Below are 24004 nucleotides of genomic sequence, written 5' to 3'. Positions count from 1 at the left end.
AGTCCTAGTCTGGGAACCCCAAAGCACTCCACCAAGGGATCCTGATAAAGGACTACGCCCCAGGGTCTGCTTCTCTCTGCTTCTCTGCACTCTGCACAGACCTCCTGCGTGACCCCTCCAGGCATGCGCTGTACCTCCTCCAGAACCCGGGAGTAATAAACTTCTCTGTTTCCGTTTCTGTTGTTGAACCTCTGCCGGCCATCAGTTGCCCTGTCTTCACTCACATACGTTAATTTCACAAAATCACAACATCCCCCCTAACAGTTGGGGAGTAAGAAAACATGGCGGTCAGTCACTGTTAACTCTCACCCTGGGGCTTGGTCCCCAACCTTGTCCGTGAACATGTGAATGCCCTACTTTGAGCTTCCCTGTAAGCGCCTCTCAGTTGGTGGGGCGGGCTTTCTCATGCTGACCCAGCCACCCTTCATCCACTTCCCTCTGCCCAGGTCCTCAGGACTCAGGAGGCCCAACCACCCCCCTCCACCGCGCATCAGAACCATCCTGTAACCCTTGCTGAAATGGGTTAATGCTTCCAAAGTGACATAAATAGTGACTTTGCCTGACATCTCCATGTTAGTCTCTCCTGCATATTTCAGTTTCATCAAATATTCATGGAGGGCTCACAGTGCAGCAGGAGCTAGGCTTGCAAAGAGACTTGATGCCTTGAGGACAATGTACAACAGGAATGGGTGGGTATCTGCCTTCTTGGACCAGGGGCACAGGTGGAATCCAGCAGACAGGGTCCCTTCTTCCCAGCTTGTCTAGGGCTCAGTCAAAAAGTCATCCCACGACTTCTGCCCTCAATGTAAGGGGCAGGTTGAGGAGGCCGGGAACTTGCTGGCCAGAGGCAGTGGAGGACACTGAAGGCTTAGGGTTGTGTTAAGAAACTCGAGGAAGGAGGGATAACGTGGAGGCTCGGCTGGCATGGAGGGCCAACAGGGGCAGGGCTAAGCCTGTGCCCAGGCAAGAGGACTGGAGCCACGCGGTGGAGGCAAGGGCTGACCACAGGGGCCCGGCGTGGAGGTGACAGCGTGCTCTTGGGTGACCGCACACAAGGCTGCAGAACCGGTTCTAGTTTCCAACTCGGGTCACGGGGCTCAGGAGTCCGACCCCTCACTATGCCCAAGCACCGCCCCCTGACTTTGCGACCCTGAAGGATCATTCTGACGCCTCCCACCCTAACCCCAGGCAGCGCGGAGGTGCGGGCAGAAGGAACCTTTTCCGAGGCCGCCCGACATTTGGAGACTACTGCAGCCAGTTGCGAAACCGACTGGATTTTGGCTTTTGCAGCAAATAATAAAAAACAACCCGGCGTCGCGGCAATGGGTCCGGCTGCCTCGGCGGCCTTCCAGGCCCAGAGGGAAGGCCCGGCCAGGCCCACGTATGCGCGGCGCCCTCAGCCACCAACCGGGACTACAACTCCCGCCGTGCCCCGCGCGCCCGCCGCCCCACCTCCTGCCGCGCCGCGTGTCTCCCGGAAGTGGAGCTCCGGGTGGGGGGCGTCTCCGACCTTTGCGCGGCGGCGGCGGCGGCGGGAGCCGGGAGTCAGATGCGGTCGAGCGACGCCGGAGATGGCTTCGGCTGGAGGCGGCGACTGCGAGGGCGCCGGGCCCGAGGCGGACCGTCCTCACCAGCGGCCCTTCTTGATCGGCGTGAGCGGCGGCACCGCGAGCGGCAAGGTAAGGGGCTGGGCGGCGCGGCGGGGCCTGCGAGTTACCCTGGGCGCCCCGGGACTCTGCGCGGCCTGTCGGGCCTCAGTTCAGAGGGAGACCCCCGCCTCTAGCTGCTGCGAGGTGCTCCCCACCCACCTCCCGGGCGTGGACAGGGCCGGGGGCGGAGGGGCTGGGGCCGCGGCGGGCCAGGCGGGGAGCGGGTCGCTGGACCCCGGGGCACCCCCGCAAGCTCCCGGCTGGCCTGGCCGCTCGTGGCCTCCGGGTCCGCGTTGCCCCTACTGGTGCACCCCAGCGCCCTCCCCGCCAGGCGCTGCCGCTGACCTCGCGGCCGCTCGGGAGCTGATGCGCCGGGGTGGGCGTCTCCAGGCGGGGCTCCTGTTTGTGTGTTTCCCAGTCCACTGTGTGCGAGAAGATCATGGAGCTGCTGGGACAGAATGAAGTGGATCACCGGCAGCGCAAGCTGGTCATCTTGAGCCAAGACAGGTTCTATAAGGTCCTGACCGCGGAGCAGAAGGCCAAGGCCTTGAAGGGACAGTACAACTTCGACCACCCAGGTAGAGGCTCTGAAGGTTGGGAGGGAGTGGGGGAGAAGGGCAGACCGTTGAGACTGGGTCCAGAGTTGGCCGTGGATGGGGAAGTGGCCCCAGGTGGTCCGTGGCTAAACCTCTGTGGAGCGGATTGGGGGTTAAGCCCGGGGTCTCTCCTATGTGCTCTGGGCCTTGCAGGAGCTCCAGGCTCCATCGGTTGGAGCCGGTCAGGGAGTCTGCAGCTCAGAAGGGTCTTCAGGCCCACTGCTCTGCCACAGTTGTGGTCATGGAGAAACCTAAATGCCTTCATGCTATCAGGGGCCTGCTATGCAGACTGTTTCCACTGGGGCAGAGTCCTCGAGAGGCCAGCAGTGGGTGAACGAGAACCAGAGGCCTTGAAGCTCCCTTTCCTGGTCTGGTCAGGGGCCAGGGGAACAGGTGGAGAGGGGGTGGGTGAGGGGGATAGCCATGCTGCCCCTCCCTGCTGCTAGTAGACGATTCTGCCCAGTGGCTGGCTCCCGTCTTTATTCCTTCCCAGGGCACACATGGGAAGAAGGTCCCAGAAGCATTAGTCTGTGTTATTTCTCAGAACTAGAAGCAAGATGCCTAGCTCACCTACCTCCCAGAACTGGCTGATCAGGAGATCCGTGTGTTCAGACTTGTGGGTGGGACAGCAGCCCAGGCAGTGGCACTGCCCCGGGGCAGCGAGGACAGGTCCAGCCTGTGGTTTGCAGAGGGCCCTGCAGATGGAAGTCATGGGGGCTCCTCCGGGCCAGATGTTCCTTAGGGTCGTTGGCAGCACCCGCACCCAGCAGACCCCAGGGCAGAGCGAGTTCTCAGCATAAGGACTTGCCCTGCCTTCTGTTCCATCCCCGCAGATGCTTTTGATAACGATTTGATGCACAGGACTCTGAAAAACATCGTGGAGGGCAAAACGGTCGAGGTCCCCACCTATGATTTTGTGACACACTCAAGGTAAGTGGGTGGTTCTGGGAGAAGGGGGCTGTGTGCGGGGGGCTGGTGAGGACACCCCTCCCACCCTGGGGTTGTGCCCCACTGGTTCCCGGGACAGCCTCCCTCATCCGTGCCCAGGGTCTGATGCTGACGGCAGGCTTCTCCCCTGGCCTACCCCGCAGGCTCGCGGAGACCACGGTGGTCTACCCCGCAGACGTGGTCCTGTTCGAGGGCATCCTGGTCTTCTACAGCCAGGAGATACGGGACATGTTCCACCTGCGCCTCTTCGTGGACACCGACTCCGACGTCAGGCTGTCTCGGAGAGGTAAGGTGGACGTGGGCCCCTCTGCCCCTGGCCAGCCTGGCCAGCCTGGCCCTAGGCACCCCCACATCTGCAGGCCCCTGCTCTCTCCTGTCACCGCAGTTCTCCGGGATGTGCAGCGGGGCCGGGACCTGGAGCAGATCCTGACGCAGTACACCACCTTCGTCAAGCCAGCCTTCGAGGAGTTCTGCCTGCCGGTACCGCCTTCCGCTTGCCCAGGGACCTCCTTTCCCCCCTTGTCAGAAGGCCCCCTGGTGCCCGTTCTGTGAGAGCCGAGTCGTGGACGGACGCGGTCTGCTGTATACATGGAGAAGTTAGCCTCTCGTGCCCATGGTCCCAGGGAGCGGTTCTCAGCTGGGAATGGGTCCTTTGTCCTTCGCACCCCTCCTCCCTGCGCCAGGCTTCACCCAGTGCACCGGCGTCACCTCCTCCCGGGCTCTTGTCTGCATCTGTCCAGGGCACTGCTCGTCCACTGCCCACACTGTGCCTCTCCTTCCCCCCAGCCCTTCTGAACAGGAGCAGGGGGGGCCTCCATGGGGGCAGGGATCTCTGTCTCTTGGCTGCCAAAGTGCTGTCTGGCACACAGTAGGTGCTTAAAAACTTCCCCCACACCGTGTGTTTCTCGGGGGTGGAGGAAGGTCCAGCTGGCATGTAGAGGAGGAGTTCACTTGTGCGGCCATCTGTCTTTTCCTCCATCTCACCTCTCTCACTGGATAGGATGGTGGAGAGATTCAAAGGGAAATTTCACGGTATTGTTTCCTAAAGGGTAAAGTGAGGCACAGAGGAATTAGAAGCAGGAATCCTGCTTTAGATAAATGGGACAAAGGAGTTCTCTCTTTGCTAGTTCATGAAAACATTTTATTTTACACTCATGGTCTTGGAGTTTCTAGAAAATGATTAGGAAATTGACTGTTTCTCAGTCTCTTATCCCCAGAAAGATACTTCTGAAAAGTAGGTGGTTTACCGTGAAGCTCTGGACGCCAGGTGTGACCGGGTGCCCCCAGATGGAGGCAGAAGTGTGCTCGGCCAGTCCCTCCCCACCCGTCCCCTTCACGGGGTGCCTCGGCGAGGTGACCAAGCCACCTGTGTCCCCGTCACTAGGACCTTTCTCGGCCCTCAGCTGGTCGCTCCCGCCTGCCCCCACAGCCCAGCAGAGTGGCCCAGCCCCATGGGAGTTCAGCCCTGGGTCTCCTCTGCCTGCAGATGCGGCTGCCCCGGGACCCAGTCTGTCCCTGTTCCCCCCGCCCCCGTGGCTCATCTCTTGGGACAGGCCTCCTTGGCCCAGGCCTACACACTGGCGGCACTCAGCTCATTCGGAGGTGCCCCCTGCGCCCCCCAGCAGCACTTGGGGGTCCCTCCTCAGCAGCACCATAGTGCCCGACAGGAGTGGGCTACTCCGTGAGGGAGCAGAGGAGGGGCGAGGCAGGAAGGGGAGCAGCTCCTGCGACTTCCCTTCTCGCAGGGCTCCGCACCGTGTGCACTGGGAGGGCGCCCCACCTCAGCCGGCCAGGAGCGCCAGGCGGTCAGCGCAGAGCACCGGCCCGACCGCGGTGCTCACAGAGGAGCATCTCCGAGAAGCCGGCAGACGCGAGCCATCCCTTCCCGCTGCTTCGGCTCAGCTTCCCTCACTTCTGGGCTCGCAGCCTCTCACCTGAGCCCCCGCCCCCGCCTCCTTACCCTTCATGGCAGCCTGCGCGTGTGCCCCGCATCTAGGCCCAGGCACGCTGAAAGCATCTCACAAGACCCTCCTTTTCTTGCCTTGTAGACAAAGAAGTACGCAGACGTGATCATCCCTCGAGGGGTTGACAACATGGGTAAGGAGCAGGCCTGTGCCACCCCCACCCCCAGGGCCACATGGCAGGCCTGGCCCGGCCCGTCCAGGTTACTGAGACGCCCCGGGGGATGAGGCCCATCCATGTACACGTGTGGCAGAGGTTCACAACACACTTAGAACACGCAACATGTCTTACACCTTAAGGTGACACAGCGTACGATGTTAGTTAAGTTTCAGTAAAGGTGGTGAGGAAAAAAAATACATGGAGGACTGCTTGACAGAGAGTCCATTGTTGGCAAGAAGTATTACACCTAGGGTTAGTTGACAGAAACCCACGCCACCACACCAGGTCGGTTTTACCATGCCCAGCCCCAGCGGGCACTGGTCTGCCTGCTGAGGCTCGGTGGCAGGTGGATGCCTCGTGGAGGGAAGCGTGTGCCTCGTGGGTAACGGCGGGTGGTGGCTGGGTGGGCGGCAGCTGACCCCGCCCGTGTGTCCCCGCAGTGGCCATCAACCTCATCGTGCAGCACATCCAGGACATCCTCAACGGCGACATCTGCAAGTGGCACCGCGCGGGGGCCAACGGGCGCAGCCACAAGAGGACATTCCCAGAGCCGGGGGAGCACCCTGCGGTACTGGCCTCGGGCAAGCGCTCGCACCTGGAGTCCAGCAGCAGGCCACACTGAGGAGCGGGCTGCTCGGCACCCGATGGGCCCCCAGAGGCCCGCCTGCCCCGAAACATGCGGCCATTGATGGGGCGCTGTCGGGGTCCCGGCTAACTCGGGAGACCGGGACGAGTCATCCAGACGGTATGACAGGTTCTCTGCCGGCAGCCCTGACCTCCTCTCCCGCTTCCTCAAGTCACGGGGGCTGGAAGCGCTCTTCGCTGCTGAGAAAGGCCACACAACGTGCGGTACACGAGGCCCGTGTTTGGGAGAACAGCCTGGTCACCGTGATTTTGACGGTGAACCCCCGGCGAGAGAGACTGTGACCTGGTTCACTCACGTGTAACTGGAACCCAAGTTTGAAGATGACCCTCTTCCATTTTACTTGTTATATACAACCACGTGTTTTCTGTTTACTCTGGCTTCCGAACACCATCCTCGCTGTGACCTAGTAACCCAGCTTCACGACCCACCAGTGGGTCGTGATCCTGGTACACACTGATCTGGTACGCAAGGAGCCACGGAGAGGTGTCCTTCCTTCTGGCCTATGCTCCAAAGGCAGAGGCAGGAGGGAGCCCTGGGGAGCAAGCTTTTCCTTAACTAGCACCAGACACATAGCCGGGATCCCCCAGCCCAGCCCTGCCTGCTTTCCTGTGAGCACAGTGTCCCGCTCGGCCCCCCGGAGCCCAGGCTGCCATCTGGACAGGCCTTTCCTGGTGTCGCCCATGGCCAAGGCGTGTGTAGACCGGAAGCGTGAGCAGATGGTGTGGCCCAAAGCGGCCAGCCCCCTGCGCTTGCCCAGTGACCTTGCCTCCCAGACACTAGTGGTCTTGTCCTGGTTTGTCCCCCTTCCACGTGGCAGCTGTTACTGTAAAAGTGGTCCCTCCCCTTTGCGGCCAGCTTTCGAGTACTAACTAGTTACACAGGGACGTTGGGTGAGCTTGGCTGAGCTCGAGGGCTGGTTTCTGATGACTATGACGGTTTTGTCAAGTTTACTGTTCTTTTTGGAGAGAGAATCAATAAATAACACCAAATGTGAATGCCAGTTTGTCCCCTTTTTAATTACACAAAAAAAGGCAGAATCAGGACCAGAAAATGTGCTGGATGACAGGCTACTGCTCACCTCTCGGCAGGCTCTGGGTGGGGGTTGGGGCCAGCAAGAGGAGTCACGGCCGGCCTCCCCGAGCCCCCTTGGGCTGGCGTTCAAGGTCTCACGGCCCACTGAACCATGAGGGGGAGTCCCCGGGGCCTTCCTAGGTCAGCAGGAGCAGGGGCCTGGGTTGAGCCCACCACCGGCCTCTGAGCAAGACCAGCCCTTGTCTGGGTCGACTAGAACCAGCCCCTCCCTGCCCTTTCTCGGCTGTCATGAGTCCCACCCAGCAGCTCCACACTCAGTGAGTGCACGGGGCTCTTAGAAGGCGCCAGTGAGGAGATGTTCTTTATGATCAGGGAAAACAGACTTTGCTGAAAACGAGGTGCCTGTCGGAGGGCCATTTCTTCAACAAGACCAGAGCAGAATCCCAGCCAAGCCCATGTCTCCACCAAGCTCAGAGCCGCTCTGCCTGCCTGCTGGAAACACGCCCATCCAAGACCTTGTCCCGACCCAGCCCTGCCACTCGTCGGTGAGTCTGTGTCCCACTAGTATTTCCGGATCAGGATATCCCAGCTGTCTTTCCAGCGAAGGGCCTTGAGCTCACTGGGTGACAGCGACCTGTCCCCATAGGTCAGCGGGCGCAGCATGTTCGACACGTGACAGGCAGAGGTGAACCATGCGACGACCAGGGCCGTGAAGAGGCTCCTTTGGAGCTGGGACCTGCCAGCCCGGAGCAGAGCACGGTGCGGGGGCTGACCCTTTCCACCGAAAGGTCCCCTCGGCGCCCCGGCCGGAGTGTCAGCCCTCGTCAAGTCCTGCTGGACCCACTCAGCGCTCCTCCTCACTTGCTCTGCTTCCTGAACTCCCCAGCTCCTGCTCCGTCTCAGCAGCAGGAGCACACAACCGCCCTCCTGAGCTGCCCCAGGACCAGCCTCCAGGACCTGCTCTGGTTTACAGGCCCCTTGGTGTATCTGCTGGGCCGCCCCTCACCTCCCCTTCTTTGTTCCTCCAGGCCAAAGGTCCTTCCGCACGTATTCCCTGGCTTCACCTTCCACCAGCTTTAGCTTTGTGCTCGGAACCCCAGGAGCCTTGCTAGTGCCTCTTCTGGCTAACCCCGTCCACACCACGCTGGAGTCACCATTCATGACTCCCCCAGGACCCTGCCCCCCCGACCCGGGCGCGTGGCTGCCAAGGCCCTGTACCTGCACAGGTGGTCGCTGATGTGCTCCAGGACCACGGGCAGCAGCAGGATCTGGAAGGTGAGCGCCGGCAGGTAGTGGTAGAGGAAGAGCGTCTTCTCCATCAGGAAGAAAGGCAGGTAGTTCACAGCCCAGCCCCCGGCGCACAGAGCCCCGGCCAGCACCCAGCGCAGCCAGCGGTCTGCAGGGAAGGCCATCTTGAGCCGGGAGGCTCCCTGCTGCCAGGCAGGCTCGCCTCATCATCCACAAGTGAGCCCGTGAACTCGCGGCCCCTGCTTTCTGTCTCCCATCCCAGTGCCTCCACCGTCTCTGAAGGAAGAGCAGACTGTGTCCTAAGAACCTCCCAGACTTTCTGCTGCCCCTGCCGTCCCAGTCCTGAGATGCTCAAGCACTGGGCCAGGCCCAGCTGACTCCTGATTCCCAGCGGGTCTTCAGTCTCACTCCTCAGTGGGCAGGGGCGGGCCTGCACCGTGCACCCACCCAGGAGCCGGGACTAGTGGAGAGAATGACCAGCTCAGCAGAGCCCAGAGAGGGCACCTCCCCGCCCCTGGCGGCCTTCGGGGCCCACCCCGGGCGTTGGCTCCTTTCCCGTATCAGAACGGTTTTAAGGGGGGTTCTGTTCTTGCAAACCAGCCCCCAAGTGCCTCCTGGCAGCTCTGTTCCATCAGCCACTTCCAGGGGTGCTGGGGTCAGGGAACAATTCAGGCCCGACACCTGCATGGCCCTGGAGAAGCCTTGAAGGTGACATGGGGACTGGAGAATAGCATCCTGTCTCTGAGGAAAAGACAGAAGTGCCCTCGGGGCAGAAACACAGAAGTGGCCCAAGGCTGCGCTTGCTGATGTGGCCCGAAGCACACGGAGCTCCAGCCCAAACCAGAGGGATGGGGTGTGAGAGGTGCGTGGGCCGAGGCACAGACCTTCAGGGAGGTCGCAGACTCTCCTTCTGCGTCTGAGCAGGTACCAGATGAACAGCAGGGCGTACACCAGGGTGGCAAGGCTGGCGGAGGCCCAGATCACGACGTTCCCAAGCAGGTGGATCTGCGCCTGTGGGAGGGAGAGGCCAGTTGGTGTGGCCTGGGGCAGGCATGGGCGCCACCCACCCTCGGCCCTGGCAGCTAGGACGGACGTGTGAAGGTGCTCGGCTCTGTAAGTAGAATCAGAGCCGGGAGTGGATGGGGTTGTTTCTGGACAGCAGAGCGGCTCACAAGGAGGGGGACGGGGGTGCTGATGCAGAAGGTCCTCAGTGCCCGTTTCTCAGCAAGCCACGGCCCCCCACGTCCGTGGGGGGAAAGGGGGCCGCACCCCCCTAGCTTAAGTCATTACCGGGCACAGACCACGTGCTACGTTTGCCCCACCAGGTGAAGACTAGCTGGACAGGGAAGCAGAGCACTGACCAGCCTGGACACCAGATGCCAGAAGGGGAATCAAGTGGGATGGTTTTAAAAACCACATCGGCTGGGCAAGGGGAACCATGCGCTGCCATGGCAGCAGCAAAGCCGGGTGTCCCTCCCTGCAGACACGCAGGGACCTGACCCCTCAGCACCTCAGGGGAGCTAGGGCCCCGTGCTGCCAGAGCCCTTGGAGAACAAGAAGCCCTTGGCTTTTGTCAGGACGGCAGGGAAGGCCAGGGCTTGGGCGGACGCAGTGGCTGCTCTTAACATCACAGGCCTCTCAGGCATGGGCTGACTGCCCGCAGATGCTGTGCTTACACTGGTCCTGGGGTGCAGCCAGTAAGCGATGTTGGTGTCCAGCATGACCCAGTCCAGCGGCGTGGAGCTGTACTTGTGTTCCGAATCGTCACTTCTCACCGTCAGCATCCGCCACTGCAGACAACAGAGGCCACTGGGAGTCACTGGACAGCCAGACGCCCTTCACAGCCAAGGGATCTGCCAGGGGGCGGAGTAAACCGCTGCCCCTTTCACGGGGGCGGCCAACCTCAAGTTCACTCAGGTCACCTGCAGAGGCAGCCCAGGAGGCGCCTCTCCTGGGTTCCAGTTTGTGAATTAAGGGATGGGATGGGGCGGTAAGGGCGCCTTGACGCTGGGGATGCTGAGTGCCCGGTTCTGACTTCCCTGGAGCTATGCCATATCGACCTGACCTGGGAGCAGTGCCACACTGCTGCATGTCTCCTTGGCTCCTGACAGTTACTGCCGGCAAAGCCACACAGCAGGAAGGCCGGGAGGCTGGGGGTTGATGGTGCTGGGCATGACATGGACAGAGGACAGAGGGCAATGGCCCTCCCTGCCGAGGCAGGTCCCAGTTAGAAGGCTGACACTGGACAGACCACGTGGCCCTCCCGGCAAAAGGCAAGGTCAGCCACCCGTCCGCCCGCCTGTCACCTGAAGCTCGGAGAATCTGGCCATGAAGCTGAGGTTCCTGCTGATGTCCACCTGGGTGGGGGAGTGCAGCTCCAGCTCCCTCTCCTTCTGCTCCTGGCCTGGCAGGCACACAGGGACCAGGGGACGCGAGCAGAACCCGGTCAGGGAGCCGCCCACGGCAGCTGCCACTGCTTTCCAAAGAACCCGCAGGACATGGTCCATGGTCCCCCACCCGCCTGGCCATCTTTCCAGTCAAAAGCTCTCTTTGCCCTGCCTTCTGGTGGCACTGCCCCCTCGCCCATCCAGGAGGGAGTGGGGTGGGAAGGGGGAGGCTCCACAATGGGGCCTGGAGCCCGCAGGCTGCCCCACCCCCAGGAGCCGGGCGCGCTCACTCCTGCCGTAGCGGTGCTCCTCCACGTTCCACACAGTGCTCTCGTGGTAGCCCCGAAACAGCTTCTCCCCAACCACTTCCAGCTGCCGAAAGCCCCAGTCCGGGAGGGGCACTCCACTCAGCTGGCAAAACAAGACGGTGGGGGGATCGTTAATGGAGGGCCCGGGCCCGCCCAGCTGGGGGGACCCCACCCCAGGTCACCCACAAGGGCAGTGGCTCTCCTTCAGGGAGCTTCACGCCAGGTTTCAGTTCTGAGCAGTTACAGAGACCCCGCAACCCCCCATGGCCCCCCTTCAGTCTGTCCCTCCGGGCAGGACCAGGAGGCGGTGTCACTGACCTTGAGGATGGCCGAGGTGTTCACGTGTACAAAGCGGACCTCTGACAAGATGGTCTTCCAGACATCTGTGTCCGACTCCCTGTTCACGATGTCCTGTAAAAGTAGATCTAGGCCATTAGTTGACTCTCTTTCAGGTTTCGTTAAATGTAAAGATGAAGACCAGTCACCACAGTGAGGCTGGCTTGGTCTGATACTAGGGGACAGTCCCCCAAGGGAAGCTGACACGGCTGATCCCAGACAGTGCCATCGCCTTTATTCCAGAGGTCTGTGCGAGGTGCTGGGGGGTGGGGACAGGGACCCACCCACCAGCCCGCAGCTCCTTCCTGGACACAGGAAAATCCCCTGGCTCCCCCTTTCTGTAGAACAGGGGGGCACTTGTTCCAGAACGCGGTTCAGAAAGGGCCGTGATGCCTGTGCTCGAGGTGGCCGGGGACTCACCAGCCGCCAGAGGTTCTGGGGGGGCATGGAGATGTTGTAGTCAATGTAGCAGGAAACCTCCTGCGCGTGGGGGCTCAGGGGGGCTGCGACATCATGCCTGGAAAACCAAATAGCGCTGCTGGGGGCGCCCCAAGCTCTCCTGAAAGGCACTCGCTGTTCTTTAAGGAGGAAAAAAACCACTTTTTTTCAGGAAACAAAGCCAGCTCAACCTTCAAGCACCTCGGCTGCCATTCCCCAGGGCACTAAATCCCTCACAGAGGGCAGAGGCCCTGCAGTGACCACACCTCCAGGGACGCACATGATGGGGAAGTAGGGAGATGTCCATCTAAACCACGGGCTCACCATCCCCTTCGCGAGGATAAACCAAGCTGGGAGCACAGCCTGGCTGGCCACTGGGGGCTCCCTGACGCCAGGTCACGGAAATGGCTGGGGCACCAAGAATTCTGTGGCAAAACAAGTGCCCAGGGACGTCAGTTCCCCGTGTTTACTTTCGGGGAAACCATGCCTGATCGGACTTTGTGCGGGACCACATGGGGAGAGGACCCGCAGTGAGCAGTAAGGAAGAGGCCCTCATGACCCTGGAGAAGTCAGATTATGACTGCGGGCCCTGCGAGTGCCACAAAAAACACTGACCCCGGCGGGCACAGTGCGCAAGAAATGCTTTTGGTGCAGGGACATTTCAGCTGACCCCTGAATAAAGTGACTGCGTGGGGGCTTTCCTGCTGGCTCAGTGGTAAAGAGTCTGCGTGCCAATGCAGGAGACACGGGCTCTATCCCTGCTCCAGGAAGATCCCACATGCTGCAGGGCAACTGAGCCCATGCTCTAGAGCCCAGGGACTGCAACTACAGAGCCCACGCAGCACCACTGCAGAAGCCTGAGCTCTAGAGCCGGTGCTCTGAAACAAGAGAAGCCGCTGAAATGAGAAGCCCAAGCACCATGACTAGAGAGTAGGCTGCAGGCAACAGTGAAGACCCGGTGCAGCCAAAATATAAATGAATAAAATTATTCTTTAAAAAAGTGAAAGAGTGGGCCACAGTGGGGATGGCAGTAGGGTCTGAGCTGAAAAACATTCCAGGCAGACAGAGTAAGCAAAGGCCCCAGGGAGGCCGCACGGGGTCATTTTGGGGGCAGTGGGGGGCTACGGTGACTGGCATGAAGTCTACCAGGGAGTCAGTGGGCCAGGTCCCGGGGGGGCTGGCAGGCAGGAGAGAGTGGGGAGTTATTCTGAGTGTGACGGTCACGCTGGGTATCCCTGGAAGCTCTTGGCAGAGACGTGAGGTTGGTCAAGTGTGAGTTTTCAGAGGGAGCGGTGCCTGCCGTGTGCAGAGGGCAGGCGATTCTCACCGGGACTGGGAGTGAGGGCAGAAAGGACTGGAGCCCCGTGGATTTCCCGACCCAGGGATGGCAGAAGGGGGAGAGGACAAGGCAGACGTGGCATGGAGAGCCCAGATGTCCAAGGAGGGGAGGGCGGGGTCCCTGAGGCCACGTGGATGACCCGAGAGGCTGGGTAGAAGGACAGCAGAGGTGGCCCAGGGATCAGGCCAGGTAGGGTTCCTGGCTCTGTCCCCCAGCTCATGGCCTTCTTGAATTCGCTTCTCCTTTCAGCAGGTGCCCCCATCTGCCAGGGCGCCCCACACTTCACTCTGGGTGGGACTCTCCTTCCCAGCCCACGTGCCATCACTGAGGTCTCCCCTCCCCGCCCTCGACACCTACTGCAGAGCGGGACCCAAGGCGGTGATGCGGGCACGCCCACCCTGAGCAGCGGCAGGGACTCACGTGTTGAGGAGGCGGGTGGTCATGCCGTGCACCAGTTGCACAACGTCGCCGTGCCGCACGGGCCTCGGGGGGTTGTTCACCACCAGCTGGTGCCTGGAAGAGAGCACGGGCGGATTCGTGGGGTCCTCGCTCAGGCTCTGTGGAGTCTCACAGCCACCCCATCAGTGTGTTCCTCGTACGAGGTGAACATACACATTTAACTCTTTTCTGAAACTTCAGGTCACTTTCCACGCTTCCTGGTGTGGCCCCCTTCATCATCATCACATTGACCGCAGCTGTGCTGTACTTCAATTTAAATCTGAATTTGTCAATAAGAAGCTCATGATCTGAGAGCCACAGTCAGCTCCAGGTCTTGTTTTTGCTGATTGTTTAGAGCTTCTCCATCTTTGGCTGCAAAGAATATAATCAATCTTATTTCGGTGTTGGCCATCTGGTGATGTCCATGTGAAGTCTTCTCTTGTGTTGTTGGAAGAGGGTGTGACCAGTGCATTCTCTTGGCAAAACTACTAGCCTTCGCCCTGCTTCATTCTGTACTCCAAGGCCAAATTTGCCCATTACTCCAGGTGTTTCTTGACTTTTGCATTCCAGTCCCCTAAAATGAAAAGGACATCTTTTTTGGGTGTTAGTTCTAGAAGGTCTTGTAGGTCTTCATAGAATTGTTCAACTTCAGCTTCTTCAGGATTACTGGTTGGGGCATAGACTTGGATTACCGTGATATTGAATGGTTTGCCTTGGAAACGAACAAAGATCATTCTGTCATTTTTGAGACTGCATCCAAATACTGCATTTCAGACTCTTTTATTTGTACCACATTTTGGACTCTTTTGTTGACTATGATGGCTACTCCATTTCCTCTAGGGGATTCCTGCCCACAGTAGTAGATATAATGGTCATCTGAGTTAAATTCACCCATTACAGTCCATTTTAGTTCGCTGATTCCTAAAATGTTGACGTTCACTCTTGCCATCTCCCATTTGACCACTTCCAATTTGCCTTGATTCATGGAGCTAACACTCCCGGTTCCTACGCAATATTGCTCTTTACAGCATCGGACCTTGCCTCTATCACCAGTTACAACCACAACTAGCTGTTGCTTTGGCTTTGGCTCCGTCTCTTCATTCTTTCTGGAGTTATTTCTCCACTGATCTCCAGTAGCATATTGGGCACCTACTGACCTGGGGAGTTCATCTTTCAGTGTCCTATCTTTTTGCCTTTTCATACTGTTCATGGGGTTCTCAAGGCAAAGTTGTTTTGCCATTCCCTTCTCCAGTGGACCACATTTTGTCAGAACTCTCCACCATGACCCATCCATCTTGGGTGGCCCTACATGGGATGGATCAGATCATGAACTCCTTATTGCCAAATTCAGACTTAAACTGAAGAAAGTGGGGAAAACCACTAGATCATTCAGGTATGACCTAAATCAAATCCCTTACGATTATACAGTGGAAGTGAGAAATAGATTTAAGGGACTAGATCTGATAGATAGAGTGCCTGATGAACTATGGACAGAGGTTTGTGACATTATACAGGAGACAGGGATCAAGACCATCCCCAAGAAAAAGAAATGCAAAAAAGCAAAACGGCTGTCTGAGGAGGGCTTACAAATAGCTGTGAAAAGAAGAGAAGCGAAAAGCAAAGGAGAAAAGGAAAGATATACCCATCTGAATGCAGAGTTCCAAAGAATAGCAAGGAGAGATAGAAAGCCTTCCTCGGTGATCAGTGCAAATAGAGGAAAACAACAGAATGGGAAAGACTAGAGAGCTCTTCAAGAAGAGATACCAAGGGAACGTTTCATGCAAAGATGGGCTCAACAAAGGACAGAAATGGTAGGGACCTAACAGAAGCAGAAGATATTAAGAAGAGGTGGCAAGAATACACAGAAGAACTGTACAAAAAAGATCTTCATAACCCAGATAATCACGATGGTGTGATCACTCACCTAGAGTCAGATATCTTGGAATGTGAAGTCAAGTGGGCCTTAGGAAGCATCACTACGAACAAAGCTAGTGGAGGTGATGGAATTCCAGATGAGCTATTTCAAATCCTGAAAGATGATGCTGTGAAAGTGCTGCACTCAATATGCCAGCAAGTTTGGAAAACTCAGCAGTGGCCACAGGACTGGAAAAGGTCAGTTTTCATTCCAATCCCAAAGAAAGGCAATGCCAAAGAATGCTCAAACTACCGCACAATTGCACTCATCTCACACGCTAGTAAAGTAATGCTCAAAATTCTCCAAGCCAGGCTTCAACAATATGTGAACCGTGAACTTCCAGATGTTCAAGCTGGTTTTAGAAAAGGCAGAGGAACCAGAGATCAAATTGCCAACATCCATTGGATCAAAGAAAAAGCAAGAGTTCCAGAAAAACATCTACTTCTGCGTTATTGACTATGCCAAAGCCTTTGACTGCGTGGATCACAACAAACTGTGGAAAATTCTGAATGATATGGGAATGAATACCAGACAACCTGACCTGCCTCTTGAGAAACCTATATGCAGGTCAGGAAGCAACAGTTAGAACTGGACATGGAACAACAGACTGGTTCCAAATAGGAAAAGGAGTACGTCAAGGCTGTATACTGTCACCCTGCTTATTTAACTTATATGCAGAGCACATAATGAGAAAGGCTGGGCTGGATGAAGCACAAGCTGGAATCAAGATTCCCAGGAGAACGATCAATAACCTCAGATATGCAGATGACACCACCCTTAATGGCAGAAAGCAAAAAACTAAAGAGCCTCTTGATGAAAGTGAAAGAGAAGAGTGAAAAAGTTGGCTTAAAGCTCAACATTCAGAAAACTAAGATCATGGCATCCAGTCCCATTACTTCATGGCAAATAGATGGGGAAACAGTGAAAACAGTGGCAGATTTTTCTTTTTTGGGCTCCCAAATCACTGCAGATGGTGACTACAGCCATGAAATTAAAAGATGCTTACTCTTTGGAAGAAAAGTGATGACCAACCTAGACAGCATATTAAAAAGCAGAGACATTACTTTGCCAACAAAGGTCCGTCTAGTGAAGGCTATGGTTTTTCCTGTAGTCATGTATGGATGTGATTTTCCTGTAGTCATGTATGGATGTGAGAGTTGGACCATAAAGCTAAGCGCCAAAAAGATGCTTTTGAACTGTGGTGTTGGAGAAGACTCTTGAGAGTCCCTTGGCCTGCAGGGAGATCCACCGGTCCTTCCTAAAGGAAATCAGTCCTGGGTATTCATTGGAAGGACTGATGTTGAAGCTGAAACTCCAATACTTTGGCCACGTGATGCAAAGAGCTGACTCATGTCAAAAGACCCTGATGCTGGGAAAGATTAAGGGCGGGTGGAGAAGGGGACGACAGAGGATGAGATGGTTGGATGGTATAACCGACTCAATGGACATAAATTTGAATAAACTCCAGGAGTTGGTGATGGACAGGAAGGCTTGGCATGTTGCAATCCATGGGGTTGCGAAGAGTCAGACACGACTGAGCTACTGAACTGAACTGTACTGTACCTGCTAGGAACGCTACTATGTCCCTGACCGCAGGCTTCTTGGCACAGACCTGGTCCTGAAGCTACGAGGAGGCCAGGGACTGAGGCCAGGCTGTCCCCCGACCTGTACTCACCTCCCGGGGTCCTTGACAATCCACCAGTTGTTGACATCCTTGAAGGGGTAGCAGGTCACCTGCTGCTGGTGGGAGCTGCCACGGCCGTTCTCATATCTGCAAGAAGAGGGTGCAACTGTGGGTGGGGTGCCAGGGGCCCACGACCTCCCCCAAGGTCGCTACAGACGCCACCCAGTGAGGCATCAGATATGTTTCCATCCCAGAGGGGCTGGTCCCTCCAGCGATGGTATATAATGAGACTCAGTGACACTAGGGTCTGAGAGCTCCATTTCTTTCATTCTCACAAGCTCCTTCACATAAAGTGAAAATTGGTAACAGCAAAAATTTGGGGAAAAAAAGCCCCAAAACATGTTATAATCTCTGGATTGAAAACATGACTTTCCTTACTTACATCATAGGGTAGGTGCTCTGGTGAGAGTGAAGCCAGCAGGGCACGGGTTGGCCAAAGACATTCTTCAGGGTGACCTGGGAACCGAAGGCCACCTCCAGAGGCTGACCTTGTGTGACCCTTGCCAGCCCCCCCTGAGACAGGAGCACAGGGGTGGCCAGTGAGGGAGAGAGAGAGAGAGCACACACGTGACTCCCAAGCCAGCCCCTTTGACAGCCCCTCCCCACATCCGGGCCACAGTCACACCATCAGCTATGGTCAAGTGTGACATAATCCTGGCATGTTACACATTCCCAATGACTAGAGGCAGCCCCTGGGGAGGCGCTCACCTCCCCCTCCCCTGCTTGTCCTTATTTTTTGGGGGGCCATGCCATGTGGCACATGGGATCTTAGTTCCCCAACCAGGGATTGAACCCAGGTCTTGGCAGTGAAAGTGCAGAGTCCTAACCACTGGACCTCCAGGGAGCTCCCCCCACTCATCCTCATTTACTTCGTACTCGTAGCCTGTGATAACAGCAATTACATCTGACTAACTCAAGACATGGTGATTTAAGAAATCTGCCTGAAGACTCAGAGAATTTGCCGTCAGCAGAGCCAGCCCTTAAGAGCAGGTCCACCGACTTCAGGCTCTACATTCCCGACGCCTCATCTGGAGCCTATTTTTATTTTTGCAAAGAAAGTTGCATGAACACCAGAGATATGTCTGTCCTGTGCAGCCTGGCACCTACCCGCAGGTCACACTGCAGAGGGCGGACCCCTCATCCCCTCCCATGCCACTGGCACATTCAGAATTAGTATAGAGAGAGTGAAGACATGCCTCACTTCCCCCATTTGGTTTTCCCTCTGATGTTCGCCTGGGGTGGTTTACATTAAGAAAACCCCGAGTCTAGTGTGGTCTTCTTTCTAGGACAGCACTTTTACCTCCAGGCTGGCCTGGAAGGCACTGGACATGATCTGGTCGTGGGGCCCGGAGCGGCAGAGCAGCAGCAGGTGGATGTAGAAGAACAGCAGGTACACCAGGACCGGGAGCACCACCAGGGCCGCTGCTCGGGCGAGCAGGTGGCAGAGCACACGGACCTGCCAGAGGATGGAGGGGACATCGCCCCACCCGGGGGAAGGCGGGCCCAGTCCTCCTTTCAGGGTTCTCGTCCTGCTCCCCGCCCCTCGACAGCTAGCCCTGCCTCACCCCCGACCTCACCATATCTCTGCCCTGCCCTCAGCTCTACCCCCAGCCCAGCCCCGCCTCTTGCTCCCCCAGGATCAGCCTCACTCTGACCCCAGACCTACACCCTTGATCCCTACCAGCCCCACCCCGCCCCTGACCTCCCAGCCTTGCCCCCCCAGCCCTGCCCCCAGGCCAGCCCCGCCCCACCCCTTGGCATCAGCACCTACGTTTGACAGCGTCTGGTCTCCTATCACGTGCCAGGCGTGGACAGCAGCAACCCCGAGCACCAGCAAGTATGTGAACACACCCACGTACTTGATGCTAAAGACACAGGATGAAGTCAAGACGAGACACACGTGGAGGCCGTGGCTGCCGCCCCAGACCCAGTGCACCAGACTCACCCAACTGCACAGGAGCAGGCCACGCCTGTCAGCACCAACCAAAACCACCATCTCGGGGAGAAGGGCCTGGAGCAAAGCACAGAAGCAGAGCTGAGGCCTCAGAACGTTTCCCCCAAAGGCCAGAGAAGGCACGGCCTCAGAGATCTCAGCTGGCTACGCTGAGCTCCAGGTACAAGGAAAAGATTTCTCATGTCCCCGAAGAGCAGTCCTCCTGATACAACTTCTCCTTTGGGTCAGAAAATGTTTCCATTTAGTTTATAGAGAGATGAGAATTATTTATGAAGTCAGGAGCCAAGAGCCAGTGGAGATGCCCGGAGCAGCTGTCCCCCGTGGAAGGGCATCAGACCTGCTCAGGTGGACAAGCCCCTGGACTCCTCTGTCTCATTCTCCATACCTGTGTTTCTGGGAGTTGCAGAACTTCAGGTAAGACAGCACGGCCAACAGATTGAAAAATATCAGCACTGATTCCAAAAGCATTAACCTTGACTGAGTGATGAGAGCGTTCTCTGTTGGGAAAAGGACACGGGCATCAGGTGTCAGGGAGCAAGGGTGAATGTCCACAAAAAAGGGTCCTTGCCAAACGCCCCAGAGTCTGGAGGTGGAAAGTGGGGGCTTGACCTGGCTGGAAGTTAATGGCCCTTCCTGAACCTTCGTTTTCCTCTTCTGTAGAGAAACACCAACTCTGCAGGGTGCCTGGACATTCTAACACTCTGTGGGCACGGGCCCCAGTTAGGGTTGTCACTCAACAGACATGAATTCTAGTTTATTTTCATCTAACTTAACTTCATTTGTTCACAGACCTGGGCTGAGAGAGTCCCCTCTGAGGAATACCCACTCATTCCTGAATCTGTCTCCACTGGTCAAGGGGAGTAGGGCGCGGGGGATGTTCTCATTCAAGGACAGACTGGGTTGCCAGGGGCGATGGTCCAGGGGTGGGGGGCACGCACATAGGAGCATCATTTGGGCAGCCCTGCTACACATTGGCTGCCCCTCCAGAACATCACAGTCTGAACACACAGACCTACGCACAACCCCCAGCCTGGGAGTCAGGTGACTCTCAGAGTCTCATCTGGACACCCTGGACATGCTTCCTTCTGTCCTGCGAGTAGCAGACATGGGAGGGGGCACATCCACTAAACCCCGAGCCCTCCTGGGCCACAGAGACGCAGACAGAGGTCAGCGCAGGGGCTGACCTGGCCCCTCCGGAGCAGGCAGATGCCTGGGCCTCACCAATCAACAGCAGCAGAGCAGCCCCCGTGGCAGCACAGTGAGAGAAGCCGAGCTCCCACACGATCTCATAGGCCATGGGCACCGACAGGGCCCCCGAAAGGGCCGGCAGCAGGCGCAGGGACCACACGGGCACATTGCTGCTGTATTCTGGAAGAGTGAGCACAGAGGGGCTGAGCGCATGGGGCACACACCCCCCTCCCTACACCACCACATCTCCTCACACGGCGCACATGCCCACGGACCACAGCGCGAGTCTGCAAGGCTGGGTCTCGTCAGGGACCGAGTGTGTGGGCCACGGCTTCATGTGGTCAAGGGCCGGTTCTCAGTAAGTACGGGATGATGCTGAGGACTCTGAAATGAGTTAACGCTTATTTACAGATTTACCCAATCTGTTTCCAAAAACACTGTGGCAACACACGTATACGTACAAAAGGTACCCGCCACAGACAGTGGCATGTACAGGTGCCACGTACACTGTGCTTTGTGTACCAAAGACCAAGGATAACACACTTACTACAAGTAAGCATTAAGGAATTTACTGGATTTTTTGAAAGTCTTTCACTTGTACCCAAACTATCACACCCTGGATTCAGATGAATAAACCGTAGTTTTTAATCTCTAGGATAGCTACTTCCTCTCAATTCTAATACGTGCACATTAATAAGGGAGATGACAATGATATTTTACCTGCTCCAATTCTGTTCCACAGAAAGTTACCATCGAATCCTCCTAAATAACCTAAAACAAAAGATGAATCAGTAACTATCCTGTTCAGTAAATACTTCTGAAGCACCAAACTGCGGCAGGCAACAGGGGAACAATGATAAAGAAAAGAATAAGACCCACGAAGCAGCTAGGCCCATGTGTCTACGTGTGGCAGCTACTGAAGCCTGCGCGCCTGTAGGTGTTGTAGGACCTGTGCTCTGCAACAAGCAGCCTCTGCAATGAGAAGCCCGTGTGCCACAGTGAAGACTAGCCCCGACTCGGCACAATTAGAGAAAGCTGGTGCAAAGCAACGAAGACCCAGGGCAGCCCCAAACAGATAAATAAATAAAATAAAACACCGCTTCTGCCCTCATGAACTTCCATGTTTAAATGTTAAAGAGCCACTTCTCTTACTAAGGAAGGAGTCCTACCTCCCAAGGCCAAAAGCATGTGGCCAAACGGTGGTCCACTGCCATCCAAAAAGAAGGTCCGCTTCATATAAAAAGAGATGTGCTGCCCGTAATACACTTCATCAAAACTGCAAAGCAAACCCACGTTATGTCCGGCTGGAGATCTGAGCGGCACACAAAAGGCACGAGGATCAACGTACACCTCTGCTTCCAAATGACTCTGGAGAGTGACCAGTCAAGGTTGGATCTTTTGCCCCAACTGCATGGCGTCCCTGAATATTAAGACATGTGTGCAGCACCACACACCCACCAGGATAGGAGGGAAAACACCCCCTGGAAGTTGGGCCTTCAGGAGGCTTTCCTGACACAGCACCTACTTCTCTCCCTGCACGTAGGTTAGGGTATACCACGAGCCAGTCTACCAAATGCCTCCTGGACACAAAGCTGATCTGGCTGTCCACCTGCACGTCTACAACCGAGAGAATAAGAGCTGGTGACCCAACAAAACAGTCGCAGGTGTAAAAGGGAGAGGCGCCAACTGCAGCAAACCTCTTTCAGACAATCAGGGACATTTGCTGACACAGAGGAATTGCTGTCAGTTTCTTAGGCATGATGATGCTACTGTGACCCTGTGATTTTCAAGAATCCTTATCTTTTAAAGATACTCAATTGTTTAATGAATGAAATATAGTGTCTATGATGGGCTTCAAAAAAATCCACTGCAGGTAGGGAGTTGGCTATGAGCTGGTAACTGTTGCAACTGGGTGACTAACATCATTCTCTGTACTTTTGTATATGTTTGATGTTTTCCATAATAAAAAGTTAAGTGAAAGAAACACATATATTAATCACATCATTAACAGCCCTTTAATAATAACAACAATCATTTCTCATTATGACAAAGTCCTCATCAGTGAGGACTTGCTTCCAAATTCCTCAGTCTTCTGCCCTCCACTCTCCAGACTGTCAAAGGTCACCCACCATGGATACTGCACCTACTCCTGACCTACGGGGCAAGACTGAACAGGTGGACTCTGCAAGGGCTGTCCTTGGGACAAGCTGGTCTCTCCTCTAACTGCCATCCATCACCAAGGAAGCCCAGAAGTTGGCTCTCCCATTTTATGGGGCTCAAAAAGGCACTTTCGGCCATCAATGCACTGAAAAAAATTAGTTCCTTCTGGAGGCCCCCAGAATCGAGTTGCTTGACTTACACCACGGCCCTTGGATAGGCAAGCTGCCATAGTCGGCTCAGCAATCCCACCGCGGTCAGAGCTACCATATTCAAGTTCACCTCAGCGGTCACCATCACAGGCTGCTGCAAGAATCCCAACATCTTGCAGAAAAGCCGGCCGGGGGAGGAGGATGCCCTGGGAAAGCAGAGGAAAAGCTATCACCAAGAACACCGGTGGCTCCCTTGAAGGCTAGGAGGAGGCTGTGACATCAGGACCCTCTTTCACAAGCAGTCACACGCGGTGAGGTGGCCACCTCAGGGCTAAAAAGCCCCTCACTCCAGCACCATCTGCGGAGCCCTTCTGGTCAGTGACAGCGTTGGACCCGGGGCCCCTGCCCGCCTGGGCAGTGTGGCCGGCTAACAGCCGGTGACCTCCGTCCGCCCCCACTCCCCGAGACTCAGAGCCTCCCCGTCTGCGCCAAGGGCCGCCCTCCCGCCGTGCCGCCTTTCTCACCTCGAGGGCGCGTCTACACCGGGCACCCCGTTTCTTTCCCGAGGCTCCCCCCATCCCTCGGGTCCACTTTTCTCTGGAGGCCGCAGGTGCCGTGGGGACCACCCTCCCCCGCGTTCTGACAGCAACGCCGCCTCGGGCCTGCGGCGGCCCCTTCTGTCCTCAGGGCGACAAGCTTCCCTCCTGCTGCTACGTCGGCCCAGGGCACCCCCTTCTCTCCGGGGACCCTGTCCCCCCTGGGAGCCCCGCTCCTCTGCCCGGCACTTCGCTTCTCTCCCGAGGGTTTCACCTGCCCGGGAGGCCCGCCTGGGCTCTGGCCCCCGGCGCCACAAACGTACTGCTGTTTCCTCAGGTCCCCGCAGAGCCGCTCCCTGCGCCTCAGACCTGCCTGGGGCGGGGGTGAGCGGCTAGGCCGACCGTTGGTAGGGGGTGAGGCCGCTCGGCACTCTTTGTTGCCCACTGGCCCGCTCGACGCTCAACTCGCCGCGCCAGGGGCGCCTGCCGGGGAGGGTGCAGCGCGCCTGCGCATTGGGCGAGGACGGCGCGCGTGCGCACTGGGCGAGCCGAGATCGGCGCTCTGAGAATGTGCGACATCCCGGAGGGCTGTCAGTCTTTTAAGTCTGTGACTCCCGGCTGGGGAGTCCAGGTTCCTTTGCGCCACAAGACACATGGCTACATCTGTTAAACGACACAGTGCGAACGTATCGGCATTTCGATCGGTGTGAGGCGGAGGCCCATCCCCGGCCCGGCGGTGCCCCCCACACTCCGGCCTGTGGGGCCCCTCCGAGCCTGCTCTGCAGCGGGACACGGCGTCTTCCGGTCAAGGGAATGACCCGACGATTAACGGGCAGGAAAGCAGCCCTGCTCTTCAGCCCACCTTGGTCTGTCTGGGAGTCAGTACTCCTGACGGGCTTTCCTGGTGCCTCAGCGGTAAAGAACCCGGCCTG

At 57.1% G+C, this 24004-nt stretch overlaps 2 protein-coding genes across 12 annotated transcripts; one reads left to right on the top strand and one right to left on the bottom strand.

Moving 5' to 3' along the window:
• Nucleotides 1-1474: 1474 nt before the first annotated feature.
• UCK1 (uridine-cytidine kinase 1) lies at nt 1475-6955 on the top strand. Of its 2 annotated transcripts, none has more exons than XM_061433896.1 (7): nt 1475-1679; nt 2068-2227; nt 3079-3175; nt 3337-3479; nt 3579-3673; nt 5242-5290; nt 5755-6955. In XM_061433896.1, the coding sequence occupies exons 1-7, from the start codon at nt 1572-1574 to the stop codon at nt 5934-5936; spliced, it is 834 nt and encodes a 277-aa protein (XP_061289880.1). In that variant the 5' UTR covers nt 1475-1571; the 3' UTR covers nt 5937-6955. The 2 variants fall into 2 exon arrangements, with proteins under 2 accessions (XP_061289880.1, XP_061289881.1); XM_061433897.1 differs by having other exon boundaries at nt 1591-1679; nt 2040-2227.
• On the bottom strand, nt 3789-23584 carry POMT1 (protein O-mannosyltransferase 1). Of its 10 annotated transcripts, none has more exons than XM_061433889.1 (20): nt 23347-23582; nt 22587-22742; nt 21397-21539; nt 20948-20998; nt 20261-20407; nt 19425-19536; nt 19031-19096; nt 18857-18950; nt 18386-18541; nt 17468-17598; nt 17077-17172; nt 13469-13561; nt 11692-11788; nt 11254-11346; nt 10918-11038; nt 10547-10644; nt 9917-10030; nt 9125-9251; nt 8211-8388; nt 3789-4235 (listed from the first exon to the last, which is right to left on the bottom strand). In XM_061433889.1, exons 2-20 carry the CDS (start codon nt 22706-22708, stop codon nt 4208-4210), a joined length of 2067 nt encoding a protein of 688 aa, XP_061289873.1. In that variant the 5' UTR covers nt 22709-22742; nt 23347-23582; the 3' UTR covers nt 3789-4207. The 10 variants fall into 10 exon arrangements, with proteins under 10 accessions (XP_061289873.1, XP_061289870.1, XP_061289871.1 ...); XM_061433886.1 differs by lacking the exon at nt 3789-4235 and adding an exon at nt 6952-7728 and having other exon boundaries at nt 23347-23581; XM_061433887.1 differs by lacking the exon at nt 3789-4235 and adding an exon at nt 6952-7728 and having other exon boundaries at nt 23396-23581.
• Between the last annotated feature and the right edge of the window lie 420 nt (nt 23585-24004).

Source organism: Bos javanicus, chromosome 11 (assembly GCF_032452875.1).
Source record: "Bos javanicus breed banteng chromosome 11, ARS-OSU_banteng_1.0, whole genome shotgun sequence".
Lineage (NCBI taxonomy): Eukaryota > Metazoa > Chordata > Mammalia > Artiodactyla > Bovidae > Bos > Bos javanicus.
This window is presented reverse-complemented; position numbering and strand designations above follow the sequence as displayed.

Excerpts from the sequence above, each read along its gene's own strand:
- UCK1 (XM_061433896.1), top strand. The coding sequence starts at position 1,572 with ATGGCTTCGGCTGGAGGCGGCGACTGCGAGGGCGCCGGGCCCGAGGCG. Across the intron at positions 1,680-2,067 it reads GCGGCACCGCGAGCGGCAAG|TCCACTGTGTGCGAGAAGAT; the intron begins GTAAGGGGCTGG and ends TGTGTTTCCCAG. Across the intron at positions 5,291-5,754 it reads TCGAGGGGTTGACAACATGG|TGGCCATCAACCTCATCGTG; the intron begins GTAAGGAGCAGG and ends GTGTCCCCGCAG.
- POMT1 (XM_061433886.1), bottom strand. The coding sequence starts at position 22,708 with ATGTTGGGATTCTTGCAGCAGCCTGTGATGGTGACCGCTGAGGTGAAC. Across the intron at positions 20,408-20,947 it reads GTGGAACAGAATTGGAGCAG|AATACAGCAGCAATGTGCCC; the intron begins GTAAAATATCAT and ends TCACTCTTCCAG. Across the intron at positions 11,039-11,253 it reads ACACCTCGGCCATCCTCAAG|CTGAGTGGAGTGCCCCTCCC; the intron begins GTCAGTGACACC and ends TTGTTTTGCCAG.